The sequence below is a fragment of the Ctenopharyngodon idella genome, chromosome 23 (genome assembly GCF_019924925.1).
Source record: "Ctenopharyngodon idella isolate HZGC_01 chromosome 23, HZGC01, whole genome shotgun sequence".
Lineage (NCBI taxonomy): Eukaryota > Metazoa > Chordata > Actinopteri > Cypriniformes > Xenocyprididae > Ctenopharyngodon > Ctenopharyngodon idella.
In genome coordinates, this window is record NC_067242.1 from 25,238,148 (window position 1) to 25,260,489 (window position 22,342).

A 22,342-nucleotide genomic window follows, 5' to 3' on the forward strand; every position below is an offset into this window, starting at 1 on the left:
AGTCTCACGCATTCACCGTGAGACACACGCATTTCAACCATTTCACTCGCTCACACGCCACACCTTGTATTTCTCACGCTGAGAAGTAAGGGATAACTTGTCCCTCTATATACAATTAATGGAGGAGGCTATTATACATTGCGCGTTGAACTATTATAAGCACCAAGTTCCCGTACGAATGGAACGGACCGATTATCTGCGCAACATGACCGAAGCCCAGTTTATTTAATTGTGCATGCATGGCACGCGAATGGCTGTATACTCTGCGCGCGTTCACCAGTGCGCTCCAAAAGTGTGATAAGATTTGTGCGAGCCGTTCCTATCGCAACGCTGAGAAAACATCATCCTGCACCAACATAAAATAGAAAGACCTCCTTTACTAGAATTTACCTATTGTATTTATTGTGATAAATTGACTAACTTGTAGAATTTATAATAGATTATCTGTTAAGGGAATAGATTTTTCACCAAAGATTTATATTACAACTGCGGCATACTGTGCTATAGTTACTATGTGTATAGGCTGCTTTTACCTGTAATTATATCCTTATTGTAACAAATTCTATAAATATATTACAAGACAATTACAAGAACTATAGTTTTTTAAAAGGCCAAATACAAGTTAGAATTAAGACAAGAGCACAATTGATTTTCCCCATGTGTAAAATGTGTTCTGCTAATAATTACAGATATTAGGAAAAACCTAGCAGATGACAGGAAATTAACATTTTCAATATAAGAACCGTTTAAGTAATGTAATAATAAATAGTAATAGTAATAAAATTCTGTCAAAATGCTTAAGATTTTAGATGCTTAAATATAAAATACATGCAGCTATGTTAACCAACTTTGTATGTGGATGTAACCACAAAAAAGACCATTTTGCTAAAATAAACAAATAAGTGCACAAATAAATCTCATGAGGGAGCATGCCCTGTGACCCCGCTAAACCCCCCAATGTTCAAACCAAAACTACACCCAACCCCTTCATTTTTTTTAGCATTTTGATTTTACAATTCCTAGATGAAATCACTTGCCTTTGATCAAAAATAGTGAGAGCTGATATTGGGGAATATAGCCAAATTCATGCTAAATTATTATTGATGCAGTCAAAAACTCTCCCAACTGCTTTAGCTTAGTTTGGCTATCTGAAACTAAGGAAAGTACTAGAGATGTATTTCATTATTTTATTTCAAATTCTACTGTATTAATACTCTTTTCAGCAATGTTAAGACTACATCTCTTAAAGCAGAGCTCTCTGGCTATCATTTCATTAATATTTAATTTACTGGCAATGCATACATTAATCATTGCATTTATCTGTTTCAAAGATGTCAGAGAAAAAGCAAAAGAGTATTATTTCATTCTGGGCACCAAAGGGTCAGCCCCCTAAAAAGGTTGCTAGATCAGAGGAGGAGACAGGTGGAAGAGGTGGAGGCAGAGACGGTGGAGAAGATAGTAAGAGTGACAGTTGGGGAGAAAGTAGAAGAGACCATAGAGGAGACAGTGGACAAGACAGGGAAGAAGAAGAAAGCATTAAGCGGAGCAGCCACCAGGTGTACTTTAAAAAGTGAGTGGTCAACCAAATGGCCATTCATTACCATAGGCACCAGCAGCTCCTACAACTGGTGCTCTGTTTGCAGACAGGAGAACTCAGGTGTGAACAGGCATATAAAACATAAAGGTCATCAGGCCAAAGAACAGGCACTTCAGTCAACAAGCAGCATAATTTCTATTTGTGCTGGTCAATTATGAACAACACTGTAGGTAAAATTAAACTGCTAGCAAAAACTTGAGAGAATGTGGTGGGGCAGAGGGGCCGCTGCTGCAAATATTTGAGTGGCTCCTCCCCTAACAGATGTACTCTCACTCCAAACTTTTAATAAAACTTGAGAGCTCTGGTATGTTCTGAGGTCCTTGCAAATTAGTTTGAAACCTGTGAAACTAATACGCCACTTACAAACCAAACACCCAAAGTTTAAAGATAAACCGGTTGACTTTTTTCGCCATTATGAATCAGGATTAACCAATCAAATGAGGTGACGTATTTAGTTGCCAAGGCCAAAAAGCCTCATACAATTGCAGAGAGCCTCATTCGTCGAGCAGCAATGGCTATCTGTAGAAATATGTGTGGAGATAAGTTTGCCAGTGTCTTTGAACAAATTCCAAATTCCATCAGACAACATTATGAGCTGTATCACTGAGATGGCAACCAACATCAAATGTCAACTAATTGAGAGAATAAGGGATGAAAATTGTTTTCATTGCAATCAGATGAGTCGACAAACATCTCAGACTCTTCCCAATTACTTGTATTTGTCCACTACTGTCATGAGAGAAAATTGCTGGAGGATCTGTTATTTTGCTCAGCAATGGAAAAAAACATGCACAGGAAGAGATATTTTTTTTTTAAAAAAACTCAGTGGTAAACTGGATGAACTTGATCTTTGTTGGGACAGATGTGTTGGTGTGTGCACAGGCGGAGCGGGATCCATGTTAGGGAAAAATAAAGGGCCCGCTGCTTTGGTCCGTGAAGTAGCTCTGCATGTTCGTTTCACCCACTGTATGATTCACAGGGAGGTCCTTGCAGCAAAAACTCTTCCTGCAGAGTTGAACACAGTGCTTCAAACAGCAACAAAAGTTGTAAATTTCATCAAGACTCGCCCCATAAAATCAAGACTGTTTGGCCTGTTGTGCAAAGAAATGGGGTCAGAATATGAATCATTACTTTTGCACACAGAGGTAAGGTGGCTGTCCAGAGGGAAAGTGCTGCAGCGGATATTTTCATTGCGTGAAGAACTAAGACTTTTTCTGCTTTTGTGATTTTTTTTTTTTTTTTTTGCTGGCACGAAAAATTTTGTTAGAGGTCGCACTGGTGCCACCAACTGATAAGAGCTGCCATTTCTGTTGCATATGAAAAACAGCAAATGAAACGAAAGCGAAACGAAACCGTGCTTCTTGTTTGAGCTGCGCAGCGCAGACAGTTTATAAGCTCAGACCAATTTTAGACAGCACAGCGCGAGCTCAGAACAGATTTACAGGTTTATCTCGATCACTTAACACCGTTACTTCATAGCACTGGGAGATCCAGTGACAGAGCTTTTGAATTCGCCACAGTAGTTATAACATCATTGCGAGATCTAATGAGAAGCACTCAAAATCGGTGCAGAATTGTTATAAACCATAGATATAAGATCAAACAGAGCTGACGTGGAAACAAGGAGAAACATTGTGTCATGAACGAACAAATTATAGAATGCTTTTCAGTCCACAAATCACCAACATTTACCATGGATTTATTGTTAATGCTAACTGTAATCACGATAATGTGGCAGAAATAGTCAAATGTTTTTACGTTAATCATTTCAGGGTTCGTACAACCTTCTGAGAGTGAAATTCAAGCACTTTTTACAAGGACTTTCAAGTGCTTCACACTTTTTCCAGCACTTCAAAGCTGTAAATATTATCCCATTTAAATGGTATTTTTAATGTATTAACCAAAAATAAAAATAAATAAATAAATAAAAATGTTCCCATAAAATGTTCCAAGTTTTTACACTGTTACTGTTGTTAGTAAAATTTAGAAAAACTCAGTTCTTTACTGTCAAATGTGCATTTCCAAGAAATAATATTATTAGTTACTGCATGATATTATCAGTTACTGCACTTATTAATGCAAAATAATAGTAATTTTATGATTAAATTACTTCTATGTTAAAAAATCCCCCCAGAGCTACCAGATCAGGTGCTGGTGCCACTATCTGAAGAACTTAGTGGCACCAGTGCTACTGATCTCAAATGTTAGCCTGGAGCCCTCAGGCAATAATTCTTTTTTAAACAAACTTTTCTAGTTTGACATAATCTCCTCATGGGTCCCATTTACTCAAACACTGGCCTTCCTGTAGGCTTTGCAAGTGTCTATGTGGATGATCTTGTATATCTGACCAGTGTGTGTACAGTATGAGTTTTCAGCTTTATGATGGACAGCCATGGCTGTATAATAAAGCATCATGTCCTTTAATGTGGCTGCTCGGGGCACGCTTTCCTCTGACTAGCCGGCTCGCTCTCTGGGTTCCGACAGCAGGTGGTGAAAAATGAGCCACACGGTCGACCTTGATCAGCATTGCTGATAACTATAAATCACAGAGAAAACAGCCATTCAAGGCAGGCAGGAGGCTTTGGTGGTTCTGTTATATTACAGCCTGTCTGCTTTGGAGAAGGGAGGGTAACTTGGCAGGCCTTCCCTAAGGATACGCGGCTCAGATCAGGATATGTGAAGTGACATTGGTGCAATTCAAGAGGCTGAAGATGTGATTTACACTGAATCAGTTATGCATGTTGTAATGCCTAAGTGAGGTCAGATGTTGTAGTCAGTTTGTATTTAAACTTCAGACATCAATAAAAAATAAATAAATAATTTTTACGTTTTTATTTTTAAATTGAATAAATTTCAGTAGGCAAAAACAAGATTTAACTAAATCTAAATTAAGTGTTACAGCAGACTTCATCTATCCGCATCCAACTGCAGTAACTGAAAGCCCACTGTCCATTACTTTCCCTATGCAAATAGTCCTCATGACGCTCTTGTAATGATGAACCGGACCAGTGAAGCACTGTGTCCAGACCAGACCCAAAATTATGTGTTTAAAGCTTGTTTTCCAGTGAGGATTAGACTTTGAAATCCATTAAAAATCAGTGGAACAGGTATCTATAAGTCATGCATCAAATGACATGATATACTGTACAATGCTAAAATGCTGAATTAAGAGTAACATTTTATTTGTATATATTATTTGGATGCACTTTATTTTTGTTGTTGTTACAGTGTAATTTTACATTTAAACACTGAGTAATATTAATTAGCTATGAACTTACTATAGGGTTAGGGTAGGATTAGGGTTTTGTTTAGCAATAATATATAGTTATTACTATAGTACATATTATAGTATTATTTGTTTATGCACATGTTGGATTTTTGAGGAAACTTTTGGGGAAATATATTTCTGCTATATTTCTATTTTAATCAAGACATATTATTAATCATATTTTAGTCCTTCGTTTAAGCTGATGCAGCATTTATTTAATAATGTTAATTTATATATACATATACACACAACCCGAATTCCAGAAAAGGGGGTGACGTTTTTTAAATTTGAATAAAATGAAAACTAAAAGACTTTCAAATCACACGAGCCAATATTTTATTCACAATAGAACATAGATAATATAACAAATGTTTAAACTGAGAAATTTTACAATTTTATGCACAAAATGAGCTCATTTCAAATTTGATGCCTGCTACAGGTCTCAAAATAGTCGGGACAGGGGCATGTTTACCATGGTGTAGCATCTCCTCCTTTTTTCCAAACAGTTTGAAGACATGTGGGCATCGAGGTTATGAGTTTCTGGAGTTTTGGTGTTGGAATTTGGTCCCATTCTTGCCTGATAAAGGTTTCCAGCTGCTGAGTTTGTGGTCGTCTTTAACGTATTTTTCATTTAATGTTGCTCTAAAACCTTTATATAACTTTCAGCATTCATAGTGCCCTCCAAAACATGCAAGCGGCCCATACCGTATGCACGTATGCACCCCCATACCATCAGAGATGCTGGCTTTTGAACTGAACGCTGATAACACGCTGGAAGGTCTCCTTCCTCTTTAGCCCGGAGGACACAGTGTCCGTGATTTCCAACAAGAATGTCAAATTTGGACTCCGCTGTCCATAGAACACTTTTCCACTTTGAAACAGTCCATTTTAAATGAGCCTTGGCCCACAGGACACGACGGCCCTTCTGGACCATGTTCACATATGGCTTCCTTTTTGCATGATAGAGCTTTAGTTGGCATCTGCAGATGGCACGGTGGATTGTGTTTACTGACAGTGGTTTCTGGAAGTATTCCTGGGCCCATTTAGTAATGTCTTTGAGGGCCCGAAGACCACAGGCATCCAATAAAGGTCTTCGGCCTTGTCCCTTATGCGCAGAGATTTCTCCAGTTTCTCTGAATCTTTTGATGATGCTATGCACTGTAGATGATGAGATTTGCAAAGCCTTTGCAATTTGACATTGAGGAACATTGTTTTTAAAGTATTCCACTTTTACACACTCTTTCACGGATTGGAGAGCCTCTGCCCATCTTTACTACTGAGAGACTCTGCCTCTCTAAGACATCCCTTTTATAGCTAATCATGTTACAGACGTGATATCAATTAACTTAATTAGTTGCTAGATGTTCTCCCAGCTAAATCTTTTCAACATTTCTTGCTTTTTCAGCCATTTGTTGCCCCCATGCCAACTTTTTCGAGACCTGTAGCAGGCATCATATTTGATATATATATATATATATATATATATATATATATATATAAACCTACATATTTGACAAAGGGCTTTTGGTAACACTTTATTTTAGAGACTTTGTTACATGTAACTACTGTATTAATAACTATTAATTATGCATTATTACATGCAATTAACCCTAAACCAAACCCTAATCATAACCCTAATCATATAGGAAGTACATTTTATTACCTAGTGCTTAAATGTATAATTACACTGTAAAGACACTTTAAAATAAAGTGTATTTTTTATATTAATATTATTTAAGGGACAGGAAACAGAGAGAGAGAGACAGAAATAATATCATTGTACTGAATACCAAATGCAAATAGCACATATTGATTAATACTACCGTAGTTTTACTATGGTATATGTCCAAAAAGCCATGAAAATGCAGTACTTTCAGATTCAGTGAATTGAACGACATTAATCCCAGTTCTGTATGTTGTGACACCAGGATCAGTGGATCACCTTTAAATTGAAAACATTTGAATAATTTACAATTGCATTTCTTTTTATAGCTGTCCTCAGCCAGGGGGCAGCTGAGGTTTAAGGTGGATTTACAGCACAGCAAATGTCCTTTCTTCTGCGGCTCACTCTGTTTCTCCAGCCGTAGCAGACACCTCTGCCCCTGTGTGCAGCAAATTACCTGTACAAGAAGAAGAAATCAATTTAATCAGGAGCGATTAAGCAGGAGCTGGAGTCGAAAGAAAAAGTTGCACTTGTTACATAATCACCAGATTTTCATTCTCTGCTCAGCGTGAAGCGACTTTTAGCACAGCATAGTCTGTAAGAGCTCAGATGCATTCTAAATGCCTGCCTTTATTTGTGCTAGAAAACATCCTACTGAGTTTTCAATATTTGCTTACGAAAAATGCTGGGGTATGCAAAGTCAGCACAACCTTCGGCAAGCAGTCATTTTTCTACAGAAGCGCTGTCAGTAGAATGTTGAACATGGGTCCAGCTTGATTCATTTCAGGGGTCTGAGAATGGTTTGCAGATATTTTGTTACATTACTCATGTGAATGGTCCAAAAGTACACTGCTAAACCAATAAACCAAACTGCAAAAGTGAAGTGAAGTGTGGCCAAGTGTGGTGTCCCATACTCTGAATTTGTGCTCTGCATATCACCCATCCAAGTACACACACAGCAGTGAGTATTGAACACACACACACCCAGAGCAGTTGGCAGCCATTTTTTGCTGCAGCACCCGGGGAGTGGTTGGGGGTTAGTTGCCTTGCTCAAGGGCACCTCAGTTGTGGGTAATGAGAGTGGAAGAGTTCATTCACTCCCCCCACCTACATTTCCTGACGGTACTGAGACTCAAACCCACGACCTTCAGGTTACAAGTCAGAGTCTAATTAATAGTATAAATAACATCATATTCTAGTTATCTGGTTTCCCCAATAAAGAAGTAAATAGATAAAAATGTGTGAAATGGAAAGTGTGAGATGTGTTCACATCTAAAATGGTGAGTTATTTTTTTATCTCGGGTGGTGTGTTATTTTGACCTGCTGAATAGAGTACACATGTCCTTAGAGGTTATAATCAATCCCATACCTCCATTATTTATGGAATCAACAGCCTTCAGTAGCTCTGGTGTTCTCCTGTTTTCTGAGAATGAAAAATACTCAGTTGAAGTTACTGAGAAAGAGAGCGAGGAAAATAAATAATGTACTTTAATTCAGAGAAGTTTGTGTGTTGTGATGGGCATGTATAGAGGCAGAGGAGGAAATCAACAATCAAGCTGAAAGGTGAACATGCTTCACCATCTCTGTAAAATCTCACTCTTGTTTCTCTGTGTAGTGACATCTCAGAGCAAGGATGCTGTCACTTCTACATTGCAGCTAAATACTTATCTCTTCTGATTTGTTTAAACACAGTGACAGATGCTGATTTATTAGGCTGCTGTCACTTTAAAGGGTTAATTCACCCAAAAATGAAAATTATCCCATGATTTATTCACCCTCAAGCCATCCTAGGTGTATATGTATATCTTCTTTCAGACGAACACAATCAGAGATATATTTAAAAAATATCCTTAGTCCTCCAAGGTTTATAATGGTTGGGAATGGGCCGCGTTTTGAAGTAAAAAATAGGTAACATTTTACAGTAAGGTTCATTAGTTAACATTAGATAATGTATTAACTAACATGAACTAACCATGAGCAATACATTTGTAACTGTATGTTACAATACAATTACAAATGTTAGTTAATAAAAATACAGCTGTTCATAGTTTGTTCATGTTAGTTCACAGTACATTAACTAATGTTAACAAATAGAAAAAAAAATTTCTCATGAAAAAAATAGTGAAGACCACTGATGTAATGTAACGCTAGCCAAAGATGCCAGGAAAAAACGGAAACTGCGTTAATTGCGTTAAATATTTTGGTAACACTTTACAATAAGGTTCATTTATTAACATTACCACAAGCAATACATTTGTTACTGTATTTGTTGACCTTTGTTAACTTTAGTTAATAAAAATCCAGCTGTTCATAGGTTGTTCATGTTCATGTTCAGTGTGCTAAGAAACTTAAAAGTCATGAAAGTGTACTCTTTAAGTATACTTAAGCAGCATTTTATTTCATTGACATTAAATTATCTGCAAGTACAGTTTTTTTTTTATATATATATATATATATATATATATATATATTTTTTATTTTTTTTTTTTTTAAATATATATACTTTTAAGATTTGAAGGTCACTACAAGTGCTCAATCGATACAATTAAGTTAACTCCTAGTGTGTTAATTAGTTAAAATTTATGTGTTTATTTAAAATGTATGTGGGCTTACAGAAGTTGACATCCATGTTTCTTGTTTACAGCTGTGAGATCCCAAAGCACTGGTTATCATTATCTCAACCATCACTAGTTTAGAGCCATAGGGCTGACTTCTTTCTTTTGCACTCACAGAATGATAACTTCCACAAATAAATGCGGTTGTCACTCCTGAAACTTTATAGCATGTACACAGCCAACATGTATCGGGCAGACAGAAAGAAATAAAGTCCTGCTGCCAAGTGGAGATATACGGGAAGAGTCAGATCAGAGACAGAACCTTGTCTTGGAACAAATTGAGACAGAAAGGACTGACAAAGAAAGAGCAGGGTAAAGAGGAATGAAAGGAATCATGCTTAGGGGCGTGTAAGAGAGGACAGGAGGGGCAACAAAACAAAAAAGAAAGTCAAGGTGAGTGAGTTAGTGAGTTATGCCCTGAAGAACAAAGTAGCAGAGTGAAGGTGAGCGCTATGTTTGAGTGAGTGACCCAGGGCTCCACTGCAGAAAGTGCTGTGTGCCAGTTCCTACTGCTCGCCTCCATCAAAAACAGAGAGCACAGGAGAGAAGTTGGGTTAGCAGAGGCCAGGAGATTCTGAGATCACAATTTTTACTGACAGGAAAGCGGTGAAGAGAAAGTTCCTCATAGCAAAAACAGACCTGAGGAAACAAAGAGCATATGAAATGACATATGAAATACTAAACCACCCACCTAGACAACAAGTTTATGTGATGGCTGTTCCACACCGCAGGCACCAATATAATGCAGCCTTATTAGTTTCCTTATTGTTCCCCAAAAATTAGGGCAGTGTTGCTTGTATCTTTTTATATATAAGGCAAAATCAGAAAAAGATCCATGAAAAGTTTCATCCAAGTTGACAGACGGAGTCGAAGAAAATATCAGTTTGAACTAGATTTGCATTCCCCAAAGGAAATACAAGTGTTTGCAAGGCAGCAAAATAATAATGTTAAAGGTTTAGGTGAGTTTGGGCTTTAGTCTTTGCTCTATGTAAAGAAGTCAGCTGTTGCAGCAATATAGTTGTAAGCAAGAAATGACCAGTAACAATTCAGTATGCAAACAAATGCAAGAAAAAAGGCCATATTCAATATGCAAATACTGCATTGACTTCATCACTATAGTTTAAGGATGGAATACACTACACTTTTAAAAATAAAGGTTCCAAAAAGGGGTTTTCGTGGCGTTGCCATAAATGAATCATTTTCAGTTTCCCAAAGAACCTTTTATTGAACAGTTTTTTTTTTCTTAGTGTGAAGAACATTTTAAAACTTGAAGAACCATTTTTTCCACTATAAAGATCATTTTTGTTCCATGGATGTTGATGAAAGTTTGGTTAATGTCCAATGAAGAACTTTTGTTCCCTTTCAAGGGAACTCACGCTGCGTCAAGCGCTTTGGGAACGCCTCTGCGTGAATGCGTCGTGAAGCACATGTGAAATCTGTCCAATGGCGTGACGGAACGTCATAGGCGGGTGACGTCATGACCAGGAAACTATAAAGCACACCCGAACCAAACAGAGTTAGCTTCTGTGTCTTCAGTAAGCGCTTTCTGTGAAACTGTCTGTCTTATTTGTTGTTGTTTGTCTCTCACGTTATTCAAGCACACATATCTAAGACACTATTATGGCGACACAAGTGCAGCAATTCAGGCCGTGTGCGTCTCCTTGTCCTCGCTACATTCCGACGGGAGATGCACACAAGCTTTGTGTTGTTTGCTTGGGAGTGGAGCATGCCCAGTCAGCTCTCGAGGGAGCTGGCTGTGTGCATTGCGAGCAGATGTCTATGAAGACGCTCCGCTCCCGCCGGGCGCTTTTCGAGGAAAGCGGTTCGGCTCGCGCTCCCCGCGGCTCGGGTCCCGCTGCTGCCGAGGCACAGCGAAGGCTCGCATCGTGGGGTTCGCAAATGGATCTTGCAGAGGGGTTAGAGACGGGCCCCGCCCTTTCTCTGCCTTTACCTGCAGGATCCAGCGCTTCATTTCAGGAGCTAGAAGCACGCTCTGCGGTTTCTTCTGCCCCTGGTGAAGCGCCGATGTTGCAGTGCTCTAGTTCTGAGGAATTAGACTTTGTCAGCATCGATCAGTGTGATGAGTCGCCACCACACTCACAAGCATATGAGGAGCTAGTGGAGGTTGTTACTAGAGCGGTGGCCAGATTAAACATAAGCTGGCCGACCGAGAAACAGGAAGCCCGTCAGGCTAGTTTATTAGACGAGCGCTTTCTCCCTTCTCGCGCACAACCTCCACGCCGGGGCTTGCCTTTTTTTCCCGACCTCCACACCGAGGTGTCGAGGTCGTGGAACAGACCCGCGTCCTTCCGGGTCTATAGTCCGCAAACATCTAATTATAGTAACATCTTAGGACTAAAAAGGCATGGTTATGGGGAGATGCCTCGGGTGGAAGAGACGCTTGCGAGCTATCTCTCCCCCGAGTCGGCAGCCTCCCTCAAAGCCCCGAAGTTACCCACTAAGCCCTTACGTACATCTTCTGCTTTAGTGGGTAAGGCGTACTCGCCAGCAGGTCAGGCGGCGGCATGTTTACACACTATGGCCGTCCTTCAAGCCTATCAAGCCGACCTGCTTAAAGACCTTGATGAGGGTGAGGAAGTCAGTCGCGAGGCATTCTCTGAGCTAAGGAAAGCTACAGATCTCTCTCTCCGTGCCACCAAGGAGACCGCCAGATCTATTGGGCGGTCTATGGCAGCCCTGGTGGCCACGGAGAGACACCTTTGGCTCAACCTCTTTTCTGCTTGATTCTCCGATCACGCCGCCTGGCCTCTTCGGCGACTCAGTCAACACAGTCGTCGAGAGGTTCCAGGAAGCTAAGAAACAGGCGGCGGCTTTCTCTAAATTTCTTCCCCGCCGATCTCAGGTCTCTGGGGCTGCTAGTCATAAGGAGCAGTCCCAGCCGAGTACAAGCTCCTCTCACAGGGCGCAACAAAAAGTGAGCGTTGCTTCCCGCGCCCCCCGCAGAAGGACTGGGGGTTGGGGCAGCGCTCACAACCGAAGCCATCCAAAGGAAAGGCGGATCTTAGGACCGTTATTATCCAGCGGAGGGCTTCGGGAAAGAAGTCCTGACGCCAGTGGTGTCAGGCTTCTGAGGGCAGTCCCCTCCGAGGCGGGTCGGTGTCCACCTCAGTACACGGTGCCCTCAGGGGGCCGTTCTGCCAACCCTGCCACCTCGCGTGTAGGAGGGACCAAAAGTGGCCAGTTCAGTTGCTCCCTGCCGGTTCGCCGCTTCAGGGCACCGGGCTGGTCACCCATCTAACACCAGAGGTCAGTCTCGAGAGACTGATTCCCTTAGTAGATTCATTGGCAGCGTGGAAACTTCTGTCAAACGTATCTCAATGGGTGCTGCGCACAGTAGAATTTGGGTACAGAATTCAGTTCGGGTTGCGACCGCCCAGGTTCAACGGGGTATTGTTCACCGAGGTGAGCCCCGAGCAGGCTCTGGTTATGGAACAGGAAGTACAGACTCTCTTGCGAAAAGAAGCCATAGAAAGGGTTCCTTCTCCCAGCAGGGAGTCAGGGTTTTACAGCCGGTACTTTATAGTTCCAAAGAAGGATGGAGGGTTGCGTCCCATTCTAGATCTGCGCCTATTAAATCGCTCTGTAAAGAAGCTCAAGTTCAGAATGCTAACTCTGAAACAGATCGTGTCACAAATCAAATTCGAGGATTGGTTTGTCACGATAGATCTGAAAGACGCATACTTTCATATATCCATCCTTCCTCAACACAGGAAGTTCCTGAGGTTCGCTTTCGGGGGCGAAGCGTATCAATATCGGGTTCTTCCTTTCGGCCTAGCTTTATCTCCCCGCACCTTCACAAAATGCGTGGATGCTCTGGCTCCTCTGCGACTCCAGGGCATCCGCGTGTTGAATTACATAGACGACTGGTTGATTCTAGCGCAATCAGAAGAGTTGGTGGTTCAGCATCGAGATGCTGTTCTCGCCCATATGAAGCGTCTGGGGTTACGGCTAAACGCAAAGAAGAGTGTGCTTTCTCCAGCTCAGAGAACCTCTTTTCTAGGCGTAGTTTGGGATTCAGTGTCAATGCAAGCTTGTCTGTTGCCAGCTCGCATAGAGGCCGTTCTCGCAGCCATAAACAAGCTGAAGCTAGGTCAGTCACTCACTGTGAAACAGTTTCAGAGACTGTTAGGTCTGATGGCAGCTGCGTCCAACGTGATACCTTTTGGCCTGCTGTACATGAGACCTTTGCAGTGGTGGCTCAAAACCAGGGGGTTTTCCCCGAGGGGAAATCCGTTTCGCATGATCAAGGTCACGCGGCGATGCCTTCGTGCTTGTGTCATGTGGAAGAAACCCTGGTTTCTTTCCCAAGGCCCGGTGTTGGGGGCTCCTTGTCGTCGCTTAATGCTAACGACGGATGCGTCCCTCACCGGTTGGGGGGCGATCATGAGTGGTCGCTCGACTCAGGGTCTGTGGAGGGGTCATTATTTTTCCTGGCACATAAACCAGTTGGAGATGATGGCTGTGTTCCTGGCACTCAAACACTTCCTCCCAGATCTCAGGGGCCATCATGTGTTGGTCCGCACTGACAACACAGCGGTGGTCTCATATATAAACCATCAGGGTCTGCGGTCGCACCCCTTATGCAAGTTCCTTATGCAGATCCTCCTGTGGGCCCAAGGGAGGTTGCTGTCAGTCAGGGCAGTTTACATCCCAGGGCGTCTGAATCAGGAAGCAGACATCCTGTCGAGGCAGGGGCCGAGGCCCGGGGAGTGGAGACTCCACCCCGAGGTGGTGGAGCTCCTTTGGGAGCGCTTCGGGAAAGCGGATGTGGACTTGTTTGCGTCTCTGGAAACGACCCAATGTCCTCTATATTTCTCCCTCTCATATCCAGCCCCCCTGGGGTTGGACGCTATGGTGCAGACGTGGCCTAGGCTGCGTCTGTACGCCTTTCCCCTGATTGCTCTGCTTCCGGGAGTTTTGGAGAGAGTGCGCCAGGACGGGGTCCAGTTGCTCCTAGTAGCCCCGTTTTGGCCGGGCCAAGTATGGTTCTCGGACCTTATGTCCCTCCACGACGGCTCTCCTCTGGAGATTCCGGTCAGGAGGGACCTACTCTCGCAGGCGGGGGGCTCAATTCTTCACCCCCGCCCGGAGTTGTGGAAGTTGTGGGCGTGGCCTCTGAGGGGGCACAGCTCTTAGATTCCGGTCTCTCTACTGAGGTAGTGGAGACTATGCTCCATTCCAGAGCTCCCTCCATGAGGAAGCTGTATTCCTTGAAATGGAATGTTTTCTCTTCTTGGTGTAGAGAACGTAATGTTGATCCTGTTAACTGCCCAGTCGGTACAGTTCTGGAGTTTCTTCAAGAAAAAATTTCTTCTGGTTTATCTCCTTCGACGCTAAAGGTCTACGTGGCGGCCGTTGCGGCTTACCATGTTCCTTTGGAGGGTGCTTCTCTGGGCAGACACCCATGGGTTACTCGCTTCCTCCATGGTACTCTGAGGCTGAGGCCTGCGGCACGTCAGAGAGTCCCCACTTGGGACTTGGCTATAGTGTTGGAGGGCCTGTCTACTGCTCCTTTCGAGCCTATTGAAGAGGTTCATGTTAAATTCCTCACTCTAAAGACTCTTTTCCTCCTCGCTATCTCTTCGTTAAAGAGAATTGGTGACCTACAAGCCCTTTCGGTCTCTCCCTCTTGCTTGGACTTTGCGCCAGGCATGGTAAAAGCCTTCCTCTTTCCTCGGGAAGGTTATGTCCCTAAGGTCCCCACTAATGTGGCGGGCCCTGTTATGTTGCAGGCCTTTTTCCCTCCTCCATTTCTGTATCCGGACCAGGAAAAACTTAATTTGCTGTGCCCTGTTCGGGCTTTGGATGCTTATGTCCACAGAGCTGCCCTGTGGCGTAAGACGGATCAGTTGTTTGTCTATTTCGGGGCCCCATGTAAGGGGCACCCCGCATCTAAGCAAACCTTGAGCAAGTGGGTAGTTGAGGCTATCTCACTTGCGTATGAGTCTGCCGGTCTTCCTTCTCCTCTTAAGGTCCGTGCTCACTCTACAGGGAGTATGGTGGCCTCTTTGGTCCTGTTGTCTGGAGTGTCCCTCCAAGAAGTTTGTGATGCGGCGGGGTGGTCCTCGCCGCACACTTTTGTTAGGTTTTATAACCTATATGTGGCCTCTACCCCGGGGTCAAGGGTGCTGGTGTCTTAGTGTGCGCTGAACAGTTTCACACAGACAGGCACTCGGTCTTATGGCGGCGTGGGTATCTCGTTCCCAAAGCGCTTGACGCAGCGCGAGTTCCCTTGAAAGGGAACGTCTCAGGTTACGTATGTAACCATGGTTCCCTGAGAGGGAATGAGACGCTGCGTCCCGTTGCCATACTCCCTGCATGCCTGTATCGACTTACTTCGACTTTCAGAAGCTAACTCTGTTTGGTACGGGTGTGCTTTATAGTTTCCTGGTCATAACGTCACCCACCTATGACGTGTTCCGACACGCCATTGGACAGATTTCACATGTGCTTCACGACGCATTCACGCAGAGGCGTTCCCAAAGTGCTTGACGCAGCGTCTCGTTCCCTCTCAGGGAACCATGGTTACATACGTAACCTGAGACGTTTTTAAGAGTATATATATATATGTGTGACCCGTGCTATCAAAATGAGTCGGAATGCGGACAGGCTAATTTCGAGCCACAGGCAACACAAGTGAAAAATATCAATTTTGGTTGAAATTAAGGTTTTTACAAAAATGAGTTCATTAAGCCCTTGTCTAGTGATCCCAATGCTCCAAATAGCAATTAAACATCTAAAACTATATTTATTTGTACGTTTTTGAGAGGAGCACCTTTCCTTTGACCATAATGCTGTTTTTCTCATAAAAAAAATTAATTGAGAAAACTTGAGAAAACTTAAAAGTTTAAGGCAACCAGCTGCCGTAGATTTTTGAGTTTTCTCAACTTTTTGTTGTATAACGAGTTAAATTTACAACAAGTTGAGAAAACTCAAAAATCTCCTGCAGCTGGTTGCCTTAAACTTTTAAGTTTTCTCAGTTTTTGATTTTTTACAGACTGGCGCTTCCCCTCAGCACAAGTTTGGTATCGTTTTAAAGCACAGCATTCCAACTTTGTGAATATTCATAGCGAATTCTCGATGGTATGAGTCTGAACCAATGAACGTTTGGTTAACTGCTGAGGGAAAACATCTGATGTGTAACATAGTAGATCTGTGCAGTACAGAAGGTCTTAATATATAGGCTGTCTGTTTCATTAATGTTAATCAAACAATTGTGGAATCATGGAAAAAATGTTGAAAATACTAATTTTTTTCCTATATATATTGGTTTTGACTTGGCTGTGCCAAATATCGTGGTATTGCCGGGGTTTTTAAGGTTTGATTGCTAGGTGATTTGTTTTAGAACCCTCAGAAAACTTTAACTGGATTTTTCTCAAAATTGACTTTGCTGACTCTATCAACTTCAAACAGCTTTAGCTCAGTCATTTAGCAACTCATACATCATTTTCAAGTTTTTTTTTTAATAGAGAATGTGAGAATAACAACTCATTTTTGAAAATTTGCTCATTGCGACTCATTTTGCCTGGACATATGATTTGCAGTTTGGATGAGTTGACGCTAGTTGTCGAAAGTCAAAGGCAGTCTGCAGATTTTGGATAGTTTTCAGTGTAGTGTATGATTGTTACGGCTGGTGTGGTAAACAGTTTGCAAGAACAGGAAAATACTTGAGGAAGTCTGTAGATCGCTAGAGATACAGACACAGGAGTGCAGGAGAAATGGATAAACCACATCAACCTAAATGTAAACAACACAGAACCATGAACTAAGGAAACTAAGGGCTTAAATACACACAGAGTAATCAATGGAAATTAGAACAGGTGTGAAACTAATGAGTAACTAAGGAAACACTAGCAAACAGAACTCAGGCAAACCAGAAAAGGGAACAGAATGAAAACAAAACCAAAACAGAATGAAACTGTTACAGTGATAGGCACAGAATCCAATTTTTTTGTTCAGGCTATGATTCCATCCAGTCAAAGGATATCAAACATGTTTGATATTTTGAGCCAATTTTAGAACACATATCTCGTTGTAATGTGTACAGGGCATACTGACAGTCTACCCACCCAAGACAGTGTCTAAATGCACTTTCTTGGCTCTTTTGACAACATCTGCTGCAGTTAGCTCTTGTACATACGTGTTTGTTTTTATCTGTTATGCATCTCCTAGCAGCGACATGCATGTTTTTGTATGAGTTTGTTGTGTTTGGAATTACTTGAATATCTGTGTGTGATCTTCAGTCGTTTAGTGTACAGTATGCTGCCCAATTTTTCTCTGTAACCAAGTCAGCAAGCGTATATGCCTAGTGTTTTATGGTCTGTTTACATTTTAAAAGATGTATAGTGTATTCCAGTCTTTAGATTCTACCAATGTTTCTTGTTAAAAATGCAACATATATATAAAACAAAAACTATAGAATAACACAAGACGCGTCACTCATATTGTTTTAAATGGGAGAAAGTGCAACGTGCAATATGGCGGAATAAGTCCCGCCTTCTAAATAAGAGCCAATCGCCGATTGGTAAAGTCATCGCATCACTGCAGCGGCCGTTAGAAGCTCCGGTTCCTATAGAAACAATCAAACTCACGCCTCCGAAATGAGACACAAGAGACGCACACTTAGGACTGCGCATGGGCATTAGCTTGATCCAGCCTGAAAAATACAGTTTTTTGTCATGATTCGAGCATTTAGAAACAAAATTTATGAGACTGTTGTTGTCAGATTTCATTGGTGATTTCAAATATGAAATTTAATCGAAAGCTTGGCAAACTGCTTTGGAGAATTTGATGGTTCCCCATTCAAAGAGGTAGGAGCTGCACTTGCATGCCTGAGAGGCGTTTCAAAGATGGCCGCCGAGTGAAATGACTTAAAGGGACTTTAATATAAAAGTGGCAAACGTGAGATGAATATTTGTCAAAATCACTTCAGACCCCAACCTTACCCAACTTGAGTAACAGTAATTGTGGTATTATAAAAAAAAAATTAAAAAAAAAGTCCATTTTGGAAATGAGAAAATCTGATATAGTTTTATTACAACCCCTGCCCTGTAAACATTTTATAAATAAAGTACATAAGAAGCATTTTTATAACGGAGAGGACTGGTGAGTTAGCAACAGGGACTGAGAGTTAAAAGTCTGGGATGAGCTTAGAGGAGTTCCGGAGAATGAGTGATGTGTGGAGAAGTGTGTTTAGAGCGCACCTGTCTGAATGTGTGATGGATAGAGTGTGAGAGATGAATGAGAGCAGAGGGGAAGGGGACGCATGATGAGGTTCTGATCTGAAAGGCACGTCCCGACATTAGGTCAGAGGAAAAGTGAGAAAGGATGGAATTTGTCAAACAGACAAATGATTGTTCTGGCATCTTATCAGCTCGCCAGTCAATTTCAGGCGTGGAAATACCAGAGCGAAGGGCACCTTTTTCCCAACAATCACCATAAAATGAGCAAATTTAACATTCAGAGGATTATAACATCCATTAAATGAAAAAAAACGCCATTATTATTCATCATGCAGCGCATTAAACAACTCATGTTTTATGTCCATCCCAGATTATTTACTTCATATTCATTCCATTTCGAACATATCTACAGCATAAAAAAAAGAAAAGTATTAATTGCGTTCCATGTGACCGCAGCAATCTGACCCATTAGAACTACTGCGCTTTCAATGCCTTCCACTTTAGCTATAATGTGATTGTGATGGTAATTGTGTCACCTCTTATCACCGATTAGTTATGCAAGCAAGATAAAAAAAAAGCCTTTGCGTACCAGTCCCCTAATCCGCAATTAAATCCGGCAATGGGGCTGTTTGCTCACTTTGCGTTCTTCTCACTGAGGGCTGTGTGCTACATTCCAGACCTCTCAAAGAGCTTTTGGCTGATGTCCTTGCCAAAGTCATCGTCACATGTGGAAAACCAAAAATGAAAAGTTTTATCATTCCTTTTCAACTATCAGCCCCCCTGGTACAGCCAGAGAGCGTTGAGGGGCACATTCATGACTAGATTATTGACAGAGCGCAAGTGAGAGACAGTCTAAAGCAACCTGATTAGAACTGTCAGGGCTCACGACTAACTAATTTCTCCTTGACTTTCTATCACACTAACCCTCATCCTCTTATCCTCTCCCTTTAGGCAATGAGCTTCTGTATCGTACCCGTGAAGGTGATGTGGTCCGCTTTAACATGGAGACCAACGAAAGCACAATCCTGGTGACAAACAGGAAGTTTGTAAGTTTCTATACACCTTGTACTCCACCTCTTTCTTCAACCTAAAATTGTAAAACCCTTTAAAGACATTAAAATCAAAGCTGTGTTTAACTGCTTAATAAATGTTACTGCTCTTATTGTTCATGATTTACCAGTTAAGGTGACTCCAAAAAGTCACACTTAAAAATGGCAGAATGTGATTGCATTACATTAAAAAACATCAAAAACAGATGTGTAATTACATATATATTAGTTTACCATATATGTATTGTATATTTGTATATTATATTAGTATCGTTATACATATATTATATACTAGAATCTAGATACCATAAATTATTTTCAGCACATTCAACAGTGCACTACATTGCACAGGGGACATGATATGGAATTTCTTCAATATTTTAATATGTTCCTTAAGGTACACTTATAATATTAATAAAGTTTTTTGTTTGTTGCTCTTCTTCGGCTGTTTCTGATGCTCTTCGTAGCTTTCCGTAGGCTGTTTCCTCTGATGTAACAGATTCGCCTCTCAAAATATCTCTTTTCTTTTCCAGACACTTTGAATAACTTTTAAATTAACTTAAATTGCACTTAAAGGGGACCTATTGTACCCCTTTTCACAGGATCTCTGGTCTCAAGTCTCTGGTGTCCCCAGAATGTGTCTGTGAAGTTTCAGCTCAAAATACCCCACAAATCATTTATTATAGCTTGTCAAATTTGCCCCTATTTGGGGGTGAGCAAAAACATGCTGTTTTTGTGTGTGTCCCTTTAAATGCAAATGAGCTGCTGCTCCCTGCCTGCTTTCCAAAAGAGGGCGGAGCTTTAACAGCTTGCACTTCAGTTGCTCAACAACAACAAAGCTAGAGAATCTCACGCAGCCAAAATGAGGATTGTCAGTAACGGTGTTCAGCCTTACAATGGCTATGTTTACATGCACCCAAATAATCCATTTGTAATCGGATTGACGGCTCAATCGGATTGAAAAACATTCATGTAAACACCTTAATCAATCCGATTGAGCTTGATCCGAATGAAATTTCGATCGGATTGGAAGGGGTGGTTTATTCCTTTTCTAATCCGATCCAACAGCAAAAAATGACCATGTAAACGCTTGAATCCGACTACTTTCTCAGTCGTATTCAAAAGTCCCTGGGGCACATGCGCAGTGCAATGCTGACACGCATTATGCAGTGCGCAAGTTCCCGTTCACGTCTTTAGTTGTAAAGATGTATGCCAACAGGCAGTGGCGTATGTATCCCTTCGTCATAATATTGGAAATCTGTCCATTTAAAACAAGAAGGGGAGCCAATGGATATCAGACAAGAAGCAACGTGCAAACTTTGCGCAAGAGTTATGCCTGTGAAAAAGTCTCAACCTCGGAGCTGTCTGACGCTGCATTAACAGAGCATATTCTCTCAGAGACGAATTTCAACATAAAATGCTGATAACGGTATATAACTGTCTAAATTTATTCCATTATTTCTCTTGTGGCTATACATATAGGCCAGTGAAACAAATGAGAATAATAGTGTTTCGTGTTAAACAGGTTAAAGTCGGTGCTGCGTTTAATTTTCACTGATGACAATATTATAGCCTACACTCTTAATAATTTTAATTATAGGCCTATAATTCATTGTATAAGACCTAAAAAAAAAAAAAAAAAGTTTATATCATTTTTAAAGATAGCTAATAGCCTAATCTTATATTATCCTCAGAGCACGTCAGTTATGCGGTGATGCGCTATGAAATTATTGTGGGGCAAATTTATTATAATATTAATTTAATAATAAAAGAAAGAAGCCTAACCTAATAGTAATAATAATAGACTAGAAGAATGTAAAAGGCCTACATTAATTGGAAATACCAAATCCTCTTAATATTGCCAAGATTTGATGCTTTTGACAATATCTCTGGCTATCGTCGATACATGATCATCGTCTGTTGACGCAACCTGGGTTACCGCAAGTGTGATTGATATGACATTACACATGCAGAGCGCATGCGCAAAAGTTTTAATTGGAATGTATATAAAACACATATAAATGGATATTTGAATCAGATTACAATGTTTAGAGTACATGTAAACAGATCTGCAATCGGATTCAATTCATTCGGATTGACGAAAATTGGTGCATGTAAAGGTAGCCATTGTTCAAACCGGAGTCAGACACTGATGGAGAGACTCAGGACGTTTCTGAATGGTTAGTGGATAAATTTGTGTAGCTGCTGTGGAGTTGATTCAACTCATCGACTAACATGTGCCATCATGTTAATCTATTGTGCAAATCCAGTGTTGAATTGACCCTCGTTTGTGAAGCAGTCCAGCGTAAAATGACGGCATGGTAACTCTACTATAACAACTCTTCCTCTTCTCTAAAGCAGCCCAACATGGCCTCACCACCTTTGTTGCGTGTTCTCGTGGGTAAGGTTTGTGTAAATTTTGGGGTTTGTGATGTCACCAACCCAGAAAGAAGCTTGTTGTAGTCCCTACCAGCTGTTGAAGTCCTTAAATAAATTAGTTTAGAATGAGGAGGACGTTTTAAGCTATGAAACTTTCTGAAAGTTTTAATGGTACAAAGACCTCTTATATGTCAAAAGATCAAGGCAAATTTGATTTCTCATGTCATGACCCCTTTAACCATATTTCAAAGACAATAGGAAGACAAAGGAAGATATTTGGAAGAATGTTTGTAACCAAGCAGATCTCACCCCCCAATGACTAGCATACAATTTTTTGTTTTTTTTCCTACTATGGTAGTCAATGATAGTCGAGATCTGCTTGGTTACAAACATTCTTCCAAATATCTTCATTTGTGTTCAGCAGAACAAAGAAATTTATACAGGTTTGGAACAACTTAAGGATGAGTAAATGATGATAGAATTTTCATTTTTGGGTGAACTATCCCTTTAAGTTCTACTTAAGTGGGTCAAAAAGCACTCTAAAGTTCAGCTAATTGTATTTAATATA

The 22,342-nt window shown here is 41.1% G+C and overlaps 1 protein-coding gene across 5 annotated transcripts in view; it reads left to right on the forward strand.

The window, feature by feature from the left end:
* dpp6a (dipeptidyl-peptidase 6a) overlaps positions 1–22,342 on the forward strand; it is a 435,379-nt gene that overhangs the window by 333,593 nt on the left and 79,444 nt on the right. For all 5 annotated transcript variants that reach the window (XM_051882657.1, XM_051882659.1, XM_051882658.1 and 2 more), the window contains one exon: positions 19,298–19,392. In XM_051882657.1, the coding sequence (XP_051738617.1) occupies positions 19,298–19,392 (95 nt within the window). The remainder of the gene's footprint in view (positions 1–19,297; positions 19,393–22,342) is intronic.